The 13,662-nt window shown below is 48.2% G+C and overlaps 1 protein-coding gene across 1 annotated transcript; it reads left to right on the top strand.

Annotated features, from left to right (window-relative positions):
* The first annotated feature begins 1,688 nt into the window (after positions 1-1,688).
* SIGLEC15 (sialic acid binding Ig like lectin 15) lies at positions 1,689-11,916 on the top strand. Its single transcript, XM_017819756.1, has 5 exons — positions 1,689-1,731; positions 3,643-4,026; positions 7,426-7,785; positions 8,777-8,807; positions 11,139-11,916. The coding sequence occupies exons 1-5, from the start codon at positions 1,689-1,691 to the stop codon at positions 11,233-11,235; spliced, it is 915 nt and encodes a 304-aa protein (XP_017675245.1). The 3' UTR covers positions 11,236-11,916.
* The last annotated feature ends 1,746 nt before the right edge of the window (positions 11,917-13,662 follow it).

The following is a 13,662-nucleotide window of genomic DNA, read 5'->3' as shown; positions in this document are numbered from 1 at the left end:
TATATGGAGGAAGAAGAAGGCAAAAATACACAGAAAAGGCACATATCACAGAGGGGATAAGGATACAGGTCTCTTATTTGCTGTTTCCGTCACCCATAGCCTCAGGTTTCTCTGCTGCTGGTGGTCTGAACTATGTTTTACAGCTCATAAGGACAGTTTGCAAAGTAATTAGACCCTGGGTCCTGATGCTCCTGCTCAAGGATGGCATGTACAGGGACTGCACAAGGCTCTAAGTCATTATTTGAAGTAACACCACCCTTGGCTGAATAGTAACCATACATAACATCTGGGTACTCTCAGAGCCTCCTCCAAAATGTCTGGGAAAAAGAAATCCTTTCCTTCACAAAGACTCTGACCAGGACAAAGAGCTCAGAAAGAGGCAAACACACTTCACGCTACCAAATCTCAAAAGTCCCTCTTCTGGGAGATTTTGCACAAGCTAAGAAGGGAACATACGGGGAGAGTTTCAGGAGAAGGGGTAAGAAGCAAAGGGGAGCAAAGGGAAGGCGCTGGCTCCTGGCACAGCGAAAGTGGCAGCAGCGACTCGGCAGCATCTTGCATTGGCTCTGGGAGCCCTCCAGTGGCTGCGAGCCCACGGCTGCCTGCAGCGGGAATCATGGAATTGTTTGGAATGGGAGGGACATTAAAGCTCGCCTCGTTCCAGCCCCCTGCCGTGGGCAGGGACACCTTCCACTAGTCCGGGTTGCTCCAAGCCCTGTCCAACCTGGCCATGAATCCTGTGGGTGCTGCTGTCCCAGTCCCCACCCAGGAGATTAATCAGGCAGATATCAGCCTTCCCTGGCCTAAGGCAAAGGCAGCAAACCTCAAGCTAAACCCAGACAGGGAATACATGCCCCAAGGTTAAATTTAAACAAATCATGGGATCACCATATGGGAGATGACATAAGGGGACCATGGTCAGCTCTCCACAAGCCCCAAATTCTGCAGATTAGCAAACTGCACAGTAAATTGAGAGAAAAGCTAAACCCAGAAGGAATAAAGCGAGCATTTGCACAAGGATGTTGGGCAAAAGCTGGAAGTCAGCTTATTTCAAACACAGTTTAACAACAAGCAAGGAATGATTCACAACTCATTAGGGTCATGTGGGTCTTGACAGAGCAGGGTCACAATGAGCACCAGCACTCACCCACCACTGAACCCTGGCACAAGTGCTCAGATGATTTCAAAAGAAGTGTGTTTTGGGGCGGTTTGTTTTATAACAACGAGTGAGCACAAGGTGTAAAGCATAGTTGGCTTGCAGGCTCCAGGTTCAGGAGGGGGAACTGCTTCTAACCAGGAAAGAAAGGGTCTGGCTTGGCAACCCTTTAGGCAGGTTGCAAGGGTTTGCTCCAGGCTGGTGAGTTGGTGGCACTGGAAAGCAGTTCCCTCCCGCCCCATCACACACCTGGTGTGGGTGTTTGCAGCCCCAACCTGCAAACCCCTTCCTTTAGCTGGAAAATCGTAATGCCCTGATTCCCTCTGGTGTAATTTTCATATGACTGACCACAGAACTATTAATATCTGAACTCAGAGCTAGTTCAGCTAAACAGCTCACTCCCTCCAAGGACAGGAAAACCACAACTTCTTCCAGCCCTGGAAAAACCTTTTGTGCCTGCAAGGCCATCAGCTCAGATGTAATGAGGCAGTTCTGGTTTGCTGATGCACCTCAGGGGAGAAGGTCAACCAGCATGAGAGAGTTTGGCTTGGTTCTCCTGTGCATCTCCAGGAAGGGTGAGTTCTGAGCTTTGCTGAGATTGCTACCAATCCTTGTCTGATCAGGGCTTTTCCCCTCGCTCTAGACAAAGTGCCAGGGGCATCATCAGCCTAATGCAACAAACTCTCCAAGGATTGCACCATCCATCACGTCGCTTAAAAAGGATCTTGAAATTCCAGGTGCATGTGAGAACACTGGAAAAATTCAGACCTGGCTCAGCAGTTGTCAGAGAGGGTTTCAAGTTGTGATTGTGGGGGTGGTGGTTTGCGTGTTTCTTTGGTTTTTTTAACTTGTGCATGGAGTTCATCTAACTTCTCCCCAGATTTGTCGGGTAGATTTCCATCCCCACCCAGAAGTGCTGCTTCACGTTCCTAGGAGGTATTATGCAGCAGACACAATTTTCTCCAGTTCCACTGATCACTTAAGCTCACATTTAAGTTCAACATGCACTTAAATTCCATTAAACTTGATGGGAGTTGCTTAGATACACTGTCAAACAGCATTTGCTAGAGCAAGGATGGTGCCTGGGGTGGTCTGCAGCTCTTGTTTTTGTCTTCACAACCTTCCCATAGACAACCAGCAGGTGCACTGACCTGCAACTCCTTTTGGGAGTTACCCTCTGTGAGGTGTGCAGGCTATTTTCCCATGAACTTCTCTCTCTCTGTTATAAGAGCTTCAATTCCAGGAACAAATGGAGGCTGGATATTAGCAAAAGGAATAATGGAAGACCTGAAGTTTTAAGGTTAAGAGTAAATTATACACAGAATGTTGACAACTCCCTCCACTCATAACTAGGCAGACTGTGTTTCCATGGAAATGGGTGGAGCTGGTAACATTAGATGCACTTATTTTTAACATTATTTTTCATCTGGAAGACAAGGGGAGGCTTATGTGCTAGAAAAATAAAGTGTTCTTTGCTCAAGATTTAAAACAAAAAAAAAAAACAAGTCAAAGAGGTGACAGAGAAAAGCAAGTCAGGTACTCAAAAGCACATGATCTGCAGTTCTCAAGAAGTAAAGGTTACAGTGACATGCTGTAAAATAACTAGAACAAGGACAAATAAACTTGAAAACAATAGCAATTTCTGTTTTCATTGCCAGGTCCTTGTGCTTAAAGTCCACGAGCTTCCTGAAGCTCCTGCAGTCCTGTAGCTTTGTATATGACATTACCTGGGCAGGAAAAGGTGCCCATATTGTTGAAAGACAGGGCAGCCCGACTCCAGATCTCAGTAATCAAAATACTGGCTTGGAGCTGATTCCAGGTAAATAAATGAACAGCAGAGAACCAGCCCTGGGATGGCCTTTGTCCATTGTGCTGTGCACAATAGATTAATACAAGCTGCACTGCCCCCGATGTATTTGTCAAGTGTTGTGGACAGCAGACACAGGAACAAAAAACAAATCTTATCTTTGAGTCTATAGGATTAATCTGACAGCTGAATGCCCACAAAACGTGGTGAAGCCTGCTAGACCAGGGCTGGAATTGCTTACAGGGCACCTTTACATTTTATGGGTATTCTCAGCTACTGAGGGGAGAGCTGATTTAATGAAGCTGTCAAGTGAGTTTTATAAGACAGGAACATAGACACAGATGTTTCTGAGACCACAGTCTGCTGCTACAGCTGTTGATTCTAGCAGGACAGGGGGTAGACAGACATACCTATATATTAAACTGAAAGAGGGGACATTTAGATTAGATATTAGGAATAAATTCTTCCCTGTGAGGGTGGTGAGGCCCTGGCGCAGGTTGCCCAGAGAAGCTGTGGCTGCCCCATCCCTGGAAGTGTCCAAGGCCACGTTGGATGGGGTTTGGAGCAACTTGGTCCAGTGGAAGGTGTCCCTGCCCATGGCAGGGTGTAACAAAATGGTCTTTAAGGTCCCCTCCCACCCAAACCATCCTGTGATTCTATGATGTCTTTTTGCTCCCAGGTGTGCAGTCCAACAGCTGGTCCGTTCACGTCCCATCTGATGTTACTGGTGAGCTTGGGAAGATGGTGATCCTGCCCTGTACCTTCACACACCCCTACAAAGCCTTTGACCGGACTCTCACTGCCATTTGGAGGATCAAGGAGCCTTACAACGGCACCATAGTGTTCAAGTGTGTGAGCCAGAGCACCAGCGAGCTCTGTAAGACTGCCATCAGCTACAAGAACAAGTACAAACTGCTGGGCAACCCCCGGCACAAGGACCTCTCCATCAGGATTGACAACCTGACCTGGAGCGACAGCGACAGATACTTCTGCAGAGTGGAGCTGGCCGGAGACATCCACGACAAGTATGAAAGCAGGAGTGGGATAAAGCTGCACTTGATTGGTAAGAGGAGTGGGATAAAGCCACATTTGATTGGTAAGAGGGCATGAGAGCCACGGGAGGAAAAGCCATCCTGTAGGAAGACAAGAGCCACAAGGTGTGGAAACTGATGGGACAGTAACAGGAGTTTACCTGAGACGTTTTTCCGAATGGCTGGCTCTTCTGGCTCAGTGGACAGTTTAGAGCATTTGGGCAGGGAATATTCACTGTCTTCCTCAATCCAGGGGAGGGAATAGGAACAGAACTGGTAAGGAAATAGCGAGGCTCTGGCAGCTGGAGTTAGAGCTCCAAAACCTGGGCATCTCGCTTTGGATGCAGGAAACAATAAGGGTACAAACAGCCTGAAAAAAACAAACAGCCTAAAAAAAACATCTCGGAGCAACAAATGTCAAATGCTAATGCCACTGCTCCCTTAACTGTGAGCTCACAGATAAGGGAGAGCTGTGAGAGCCTTGGAAACAGACTCAGTGGCCTTGGAAACACTCAGATCTTACCCATGTCATGAGGTTGGATGGTTTTGCTTGTGAGAGAGAACTTCCTTATGCCTGCTGTGCACTGTGGACATCCAGATGGTCCTGAGGTTGAGCTCAGTTACTTCTTGGGAAGTTCTACACAGTCGAGGCTCTCCTTCCCTTGGGTCCTAAACACCCACACACAGCATGACCAGGGCATGATGACAGCAAGACCTGTCTCTCATGGGCTGTCCAGACTTTAATACCATAAGGAATGATAACACACACAGACACAGTACCCAGGCTGTACCTTGCTTGGGAATGGACCCTGACAATATGACTGGGAAGGGCTAAATAATGATTAAAAAGTTAATTTAGACACCAAAACACACAGACATACGACACACCACCTGAAACTCCTCTTGCATTACACAGACAAGGGGAAAGATGTGCTGTAGGCGGTTGCAAAAGATATTTTTGGTTTTTAGCCTGTAAAAAAAAAAAAATGAATTCCTGCTCTTCCTCTGTAAGGGCACTCACGTAGCTCCCTTCACTTTTCACAACACCTTTAGGAACCAAATGCACTAAATGAGTCAGGAGAGCTAAGAGGAGAGCATTGGTGGGTAAGACAAGCTTGGTCACAGCAGCTACACTTCCTTAGCAGACTAAACTGACAGTGACATGTTCAACAGTATCTCTCTTGATATTTTGCATCCTTGAAATGGTCTTTACCAACTGACCTTTACAAAATTGATATTTAAATGTTCATTAAGTCACACAATCCCATACACTACAAATGCAGGACACAAAAGTAGTGGCCCTATCTTGGTATGGGAGTGTTACCCAAAAGCAACCAGGAACCTACACTGGCTGTTGGGTGGTGATATGGTTTGAAGCTTCCCAGAAGTCCCCGTCCCCCCCCCAACCTCAGGGAGAAGAGGGAGAAAAAAAACTAAGAAAAACCCGAAACGAGAGAGAGAAACAACCAAAGTGAGATATATAAATATATTTACACTTATATACAATTAAAATATACAATTTCACAAGGGAAAGGGAAGGGGGAAGGGAAAGGGAACAAAACTAAAATAAAATATATAGATATCCCAAGACCCAATATCTAACAACTAAAAAGTTAGCAAAGAAAAAATAGCTCACTACTCCCCTGGACAACCGAGAGTCGCTCCGGAACGATCGCCGGCAACCTCTGTCTCCCAAGGTCGGCAAGGCCCAACCAGGCCTCGCTCCCCAACACGGCAGACTCAACAGCAGGGAACCTGCACCCCCAAGCCGCCGGAAGGAAAGAGAGTGAAGGCCTCTCCTCCTCTCTTCTTATAATCTGGCTTATGTAAAAATCGTAGGGAATACTGGGTAAATCTAGACCCTTCCTTGGTTACAAACCGGTCACCAAGGAAGGCCTAGCCCAAACCACCACAGGTGGCCACGGGATCAAACCGATTGGAAAAGACCTCCAAGACCACTGAGTCCAACTTTTGATTGATCACCACCATGTCAACTAGACCTGAGCACTGAGTGCCACATCCAGTCTTCCCTTAAGCACCTCCAGGGATGGGGGACCCCACCACCTCCCTGGGCAGCCCCTTCCAATGCCTGGCCAACCTCTCTGTGAAGAAATTCCTCCTAATGTCCAACCTGAAAGTGACCTGGTCACTACAGGGTTGGAGAAAAACATCAAAAACAGGTCATAGCAAGAAGTGGAAATTTTCCCTACAACAGTAATCTGCCAAATCTGGCAAGTCTCAGGCACTGAGCAAAGGACTCACACAAACGGATCCATCCGTGTGTGCCCTGGAGGTCAGAGACCAAGGGAACAGCCAAGAGAGGCTTGTGGAGACCACTATGGTTGCCACGTCCTCAACCACGTGGAGATGCAGTGAGTATAAAAAGGTCACCACCTGTGCCTACGTGGTGGATGGCACTTCTTTGCCTTCTGCCATCGTGGAAGGTCACAACAGCTGGAGTTGACTGAAGCTCAGAAAACTGCATGAGGCATTACAGGAATAAAACACAAATGGAGTACAAAAAAAAAGAGCACAAACAGAGCATCCTCACACCCACTCTTTGCTGCGTGGATCTCTTTGCTCCTCTATCCATCAAAGGCAGGGTGAGGAAATCTAGGGGAAGAAGATGCCAAGAAAAATAAGGAAGAAGGGCTGATCCCAGCATTCATAGGATCATAGAATTGTCTGGGTTGAAGAGGATCTTTGAAGCTTATATTGTCCAACTCCTCTGCCGTGGGCAGGGACACCTTCCAGCAGCCCAGGTTGCTCCAAGCCCTGTCCAACCTGGCCTTTAACACTTCCAGAGATGGGGCAGCCACAACTTCTCTGGGGAACCATCATTTTAAAAAACTTCTTCCTTAGATCCAATCTAAATCTCCCCTCTTTTACTTGAAAAACATCATCACCACTTGTCTATCACAACAGGTCCTGCTAAAAAATTTGTCCTCGTTTTTCTTCTAGATCCTTTAGGCCCTGGAAGGGGCTCTGAGCTCTCCCTGGAGCCTTCCCTTCTCCAGGTGAACCCCCTCAGCTCTCCCAGCCTGGCTCCAGAGCAGAGGGGCTCGAGCCCTCAGAGCATCTCCATGGCCTCCTCTGGACTCACTCCAGCAGCTCCACATCCTTCTGTTGCTGTTCCTCAGGGCTGGCGGCAGCTCTGCAGGGGGGTCTTGCCTGAGGGGGGAGAGGGGCAGAATCCCCCCCTTCCCTGCTGCCCACGTTGTGGGATCAGCCCAGGGCACGGGGGTTTTCTGGGCTGTAAGTTCCCATCACTGGGTCATGTCCAACCCCTCACCCACCAGCACCTGTCACCCAGTTTTACCCCGATATAACCCACTCAGGGTCCACCAAGAGCTCATTCCAGATGCCTTGTGCTGTGCCTGCCCTTGAAGCCTGACACGCTTTCCCTCCCTCCCCTGTCGCCATTCCCGCAGCTGCCCCCCGGATCATCAACATCACGGTCAGCTCCAACAGGGATCACACGTTCCAGGCCCGCTGCACCGCCGAGGGGGAGCCAGCACCTGCCCTGACCTGGACTGGTCCCCCCTACCCCAACCTCACCTCCACCACCAGCACGAGCCACCGCGTCACCAAGGAGCTGCGGTACCTGACCCACGACGGGAAATACACCTGCACTGCTGTCAACAGCCACGGCAGGGCCGAGGGGGCCGTGTACTTCTACAAATTCAAGGCGTCCGACAGCTCCTTCTTCATGATCCTGGTCCTGGTGCCGCTGGGAGTCAAGGTGCTCATTTTGCTGGCCATACTGAGCTTCACTGTGTTCTCCAGAGAAGGTCAGTGCCGTGACTTCCCTTCATCTCACTGGTACCCACTGGTGGGTGCAGCAGATAAAGGCAGGCGGGGGGGGTTGGGTTTGTTTGTTTGTTGTGGGTTTTTTTCTTTCTTTTTTTTTTTTTTATTTAAGGATTTTTAATTTTCCACCCTAGGAGAAGGACATTTCCAGTGGGAAATTTAAGTACAAGTAAGAGGGAGCTCGTGGCTGGCTGGTCTCAGCCTGCTGACAGAGGGTATCCTTTGGGAAGGGGCCTTGGAAAAGACAGAGGGAGCAGGAGTTTCTGTGCCCAAGGAGAAAGGTTAATAAACTAACAGATGGGCAATTAGTGGAGAACACACTGCCTACACAACTAGATTTGTAATTCTTTTTTTTGCCTTGGAGCAGGCTAATTACTTCCTCTTCCCCTGTAGCCCATGGCCAAGGTTTACCTTTGGTGCATCCCACACAACAGTTTAATCCCCTGGGATGGGCATCCTTATTTTACAGACCACACCTCTGCTTTCCCATCATTGGTGAAACCCCACCTCCCAGCAACTCCAAGGCCATAAGAGCAGGGAATGCCCCGCCTACAGGAGATGAGAATCATCTCACGGACTCAGGGATGAGACATCCCAGGAAGCCATTCCTGCTGTGCAGTGGCATGGGCAGGAGAGGACCAAGAGGGACACAGGACTCTGCCTCTCAGTCTGGACAAAATGAGATCACTGTGACTCGTCTGTAGGGACAGTCTGATGTCACACCCATGGAAGCCACCACTTGTCTTGAACAGCAGAAGCTGTCAGACCAACCAAAAACCTTTCCCTCCTTATATTCCAGTACCTAGTTCCCAAACCCATGAAGAGGGCCACAGGCCTGACATCAGATCTTCTCCCCAGTCACTGCAGTGTCACAACCACCCAGTGCAGCTTCCCAACAGCTCCAGGTCAGTCCTGGCTCCCCAGGTCAGTCTGACCTCATTGCTAACCCACATCATCCTTCCCACTCCACAGGTCCCTCCTCCGCTCCATCCAGCCTGGTCAGGTAAGGATGTCCTGCCTTCTACTCATGTCATCCCACAGGAGGGTGGAATTGGTTAAGGGTGAAAATGCAGCATGTCTGTGGTCTTGGTAACAATTCTCTGGCCTGAGAGCAGGTTCCTGGGACAAGGAGAGGGTTGGGCTGATGGCCAGGGGAGCTGGTGTGAGGCAACAAGGTTTGGGCACAGCTGAGGAGAGACCCCAGTGATGTGAGGACAAGGGACTGGGGCAGCAATGGCAAAGAGATGCTGCACCAGAAAACAACTGGAAATTTAGGTGTGCCATAAGCCCAGAGCACGGTTGGAAGGCTGAAGTCAGGCATGCAAATAGGCTAGGAGAGCTGGGGGGGTTCACCTGGAGAAGAGAAGGCTCTAAGGAGACCTGAGAGCCTCTTCTAGTGCCTAAATGGGCTCCAGGAGAGCTGGAGAGGGACCTGGGACAAGGGATGGAGGAACAGGACAGGGGGAATGGCTTCCCATTGCCAGAGGGCAGGGTTAGATGGGATATTGGGAAGGAATTCCTGGCTGTGAGGGTGGTGATGCCCTGGCACAGGCTGCCCAGAGAAGCTGTGGCTGCCCCATCCCTTGAAGTGTTCAAGGCCAGGCTGGACAGGGCTTGGAGCAACCTGAAAGGTGTCCCTGCCCATGGCAGGGGGTGGGATGAGATGAGCTTTAATGTCTCTTCCAACCCAAACCATTCTGTGGTTCTATGGTGCCACATTAAACAGTGGACCATCCATCCCAGGGATAGGTGAGGGGATGTCTGTACTGACACCATGGAAGAGAAACCTTCCCCTCCCTCTGGACCCCAGTTTCTCATCATCATCATCATGGCTGGGCTTCGCGAACGGAGATTTGGGAAGGGCTCTACCCACATTTGTTACAAGGACACTGGTGGCTAAAAAGGCCAATACGAGACAGGCATGTTCAATTGCAAAAGGCACAGCAGAAAGACTCCTTAGATGGTAAATTCTGCAAGGCACGATTCTTTCTGCGTTGCCTTTTCTCCTCAAGGGTGATCCTGCGTGCTTTCTCAAAAGCATCAGCAGCGTTATAGATGGTGTGTCTCCAGGTCTCCCGATTGGAGGTCAGAGTGACCAGTTATGGTGATCAATATGGCCAAGGCTGAGATGTTGTTTCAGGGAGTCCTTGTATCTTTTCTTCGGGGCTCCTCTCATGTGGCAGCCAGTGGCAAGTTCACCATAGAGCAAGATCTTAGGGAGGCGGTGGTCCTTCATCCTGGAGACGTGCCCTGCCCACCGCAGCTGTGTTCTCAGTAACATGGCCTCAATACTTGTGACAGCTGCTTGCTCTAGAACAGATGTATTGGTCACATAATCTGATCAGTGGATGTTTAGGATTTTGCAGAGACAGTGTTGATGGAAGCGTTCTAGGAGATGGAGTTGGTGAAGAAAAAGTGCCCACACCAAAACTGATGAGCTCAGCCAAGAGTGGAGGAAGGTATGGAGGTACCAAAGAGCCCACCTGAGACCCAGGTCAGGTGTGACAGGGCCTGATTCCTTGGCTGGCATCCACACTGTGCTCCCACAGATCCTTGGCATTTCCCATTACCCAGCAAAACGCTGATCTTGGACAATACTGACAGCTGGGGTGGCCAAGCTAGAAAGGGATGGAAAAAAATTAACTAAAAAAAAAAAACAAAACAGCCCTTAGTCTAACAGTAAAGAAGCTGTATCTGAGGTCAATGTAACATCTGCCTGGGGCTGCTCCCTTCCAATCTGAGTTATCTCTTTGTGATGTCTCCAGCCTGAGTTACCCCTGTGCAATATCCTGTTCCCAAGTTACTCCTACATGATGTCTCTTTCCTTCCCTCACCTTAGCCAGGAACAAGGGCCATTTCAGCAGGACATTCAAATGTAAGGACATGGCCAAAGAGACAAGAAGGAATTTAATCCTACAGTCAAATTTGTAATGACTATTTGCAAAAAGTATAGGTTTGCTGATTTATCAGGGTCTAAATGACACTGCACCATAGATATAGATATAGATACCTACACAGAGGAAAGCTTAAAAACCAACACTCCCATGAGAAGATCCTTCTCAGGAGAGATTTGCCACAACCTCCCAAGGCTCTGAGCAGCAGGACAGCAGCAGCAGTTAATGCTAAGGGTGCCGGAGATTGCTCTGGATGCTTTAAGATGTAAAACATCAGTTGCAACTCAGACCCTTAAAGACCCCCTGCTGCAGAGGGACAGTCCGAGTCGGAGCATCGCAAACACTTGCTCTAACACTCCTCAGCTGCTTGCTGGAGCCACTTAAAAAGCCCAGAGCAGCCAGGGATGTGTCCTCACCTTATTCCCTTTTCCTCCTGCCAGGCCACAGCTGCCAGACTGCACCTACGAGAACTTTGACCGCAGGCACGGAGGGAGCCAGACCCTGCCAGGAGGGAGAGCAGTGCCCAGGCGCAGCTGAGGAGATCCCATCCCCACCTGCTCCCTGCACAGGTGTCCTCTCTCCCAGGGAACACAAAACCCATGTTGGCTGATGAACAGAAGGCCAAACACCGGTGGGGATGATGGAACTGGGCGATCTTTGAGGTCCCTTCCAACCCAAGCCATTCTATATGCTATGACTCCCAGCCCTGCTGCTGCTCACAAGCGAGAGCAGCCCTTAAAGGCAAAAGAGAAGAAATAAAAAAGGGGTAGAGCTGGAAGAGCAGAGGAGGATCTGCACAGAATGTCAGTTTTAACCAATCTGTGCGTTTTTAGCCCAGATCATATTTAGCAAGCAGGTAAAAGCATAAAATTTTCTCAAATGTTTTTGCTTTGGCAGTTTTCAAATATCCTTTCACTTGTCCAACCACATGCAGCCTGCAAGTGAGCTACTGTCATGTTTCAAACACCAGCTGTGACAGAACACTACTGGAATTTCTGCTGGTGGTTTTGGGGATTTTTTTTTAGTCATTATTATTATTCATTATCTTCCAGAAGAGTTTATTTAAGAGTTTAAAGGAAACCTTAACTTTCAAGAGGAGGCCAAGAAAAAGGAAGAGGTTTTCCAAAAGCTGGTAGAGCTGAAAGCAGGACATGCACAGTCTAATTAGTCTCTAACTCTACTACTCTACCTAGTGCCCAGAGCTTTGTGATAAATACACTGTGAAAATGTTCCAATACAACAAATTGCCTTTTTGCCTTTTTTTTTTTTTTTTTTAAAGCTAAAAGACTTATTTCTAAACAGTTTCCACCTCTGTGTTACACGGAAAAGTTCTGACTTGCAAGTGGCTCTGTGCAACCATTCCAGTGCAGCAGCTCCAAAACTCTTCCCCAGGTGATCCTGCTCCTGGTAACAACCACCACTGGCTGGGATTCCAAGCTGCTACTGAATTACCATCAAGCCTGTGGTCCTGCCTGCAAGGTCAATCCCAGGCTAGGAATCATTATTTTAAAGTTCACTTCTTCATAATACCTGTGCTGGGAAAGTAAAGCACAATTTTAAATGATTTGGCCGGGATAATAAGGAAAAAAAATGCAAGGAAATATTTGAACTTGATCTTTTAAATCCCAGCTTAAAGTCCCAGTGGTGACTTGGATACTTCATGCAGTTTAGTTGGAGAATCAGTATCTGTGGCTTTTTGATTTTTTTTTTTTGAAAGCCAGGTTTAATCAAAATAAGAAGGGATGCAAAGAGGAAAAGGAAGTTACAGCAGACAGTGTAGTCAGGGACCTGTAAGCTCAGTCTCACTGGTGTCACAGAGGAAAGAGATCTCAGGGATATTAGTTGGACAAACTGAACCTAATTTCCGAGCCCTTATGATTTACAGATACAGAATAACAAAGAACTCATTCCCACTTGTGTATGGGATTCACACTTGGCTCACAGGATTTTTCTCTCAAAAACTACCTCTTTAACTCAAGTAGTTTGGGTCCAAACAGAAGCATCAGACCTTGTGCCCCAAAACCAACTCATGCCCCCTGGTCCTCATGGGAGACTCAAACCACCCACTCAAACCAATATAAACTAGAAGGTCAAAACAGAGCAGGGTACATGCCAGGAGGCTTCTAGTGTTGAACTCACTTGGCCTAAAAAGTGTGTCCCAGTTCCTCTCCTCCTCCTAAACTGCTCAGTTTATGCACATTCAGGGTTTGGGAGGATTTGGCCACTGCCCTCTATTCTCCCAGGATAAATGATGCCATCTCCCATCACCACAGCCCCTGTGGGTTGCTGAGCAGTCAGCCAGCAGAGCAAGCACTGCCTGCACATTTCAGGCACCTTGCTCCTCAGATTCTGCTTCTCCATTCCCCTGAGTGAAGTTAATGCCACATTCAGCTGTTATGCCCATTTCCCTATTTGGCCTTATTTTATTAATAAATACTTGAGCTGCAACCCACAGGCAATAACTCATCCCAATGCAACAACTGCTGTGTGAGGTAAAACATTCAAAAAGCCACAGATACTCATTCTCCAACTAAACTGCACCAAGTATCCAACAGGCACAGTTGTTACTGAGTAGCTGACATAACCATTTCATCTCTTTCCATGCAATCTACAATGTTAAAATCAACATAAAACTCAGTTTTCCTTCTGAGAGCATCCGGTGACATTTAATGATGTGAACAAGAACGTTGTAGTTTTGGGCACGAGAGACAGTGGGAGATGCTGGGAATGCCAGAGCCTTTCCAGTAAAACTAGAAGAAATAAGAAGTCACTCTGTTGGGCACAATTTGGAAAATAAGGTCCCAAGCTCTGGAGTTCACATTTGCACAGAGAACTGCCAGTGGATCTGTTAGTTCACAAAACTGCCCCCCTGTGTTTGAGGAAAGCACAGGTTCAGACTTCTGCCATTACCACACTGACCATGAAGCCAGAAGACTGGTCTGTGGGTGACACATACAGCAATTA

This window comes from Lepidothrix coronata, unplaced genomic scaffold (genome assembly GCF_001604755.1).
Source record: "Lepidothrix coronata isolate B3197 unplaced genomic scaffold, Lepidothrix_coronata-1.0 Scaffold77, whole genome shotgun sequence".
In the NCBI taxonomy this organism is placed as follows: Eukaryota; Metazoa; Chordata; class Aves; order Passeriformes; family Pipridae; genus Lepidothrix; species Lepidothrix coronata.
The sequence above is the reverse complement of the archived record's forward strand: the minus strand, read 5'-3'. Positions and strand labels throughout refer to the sequence as shown.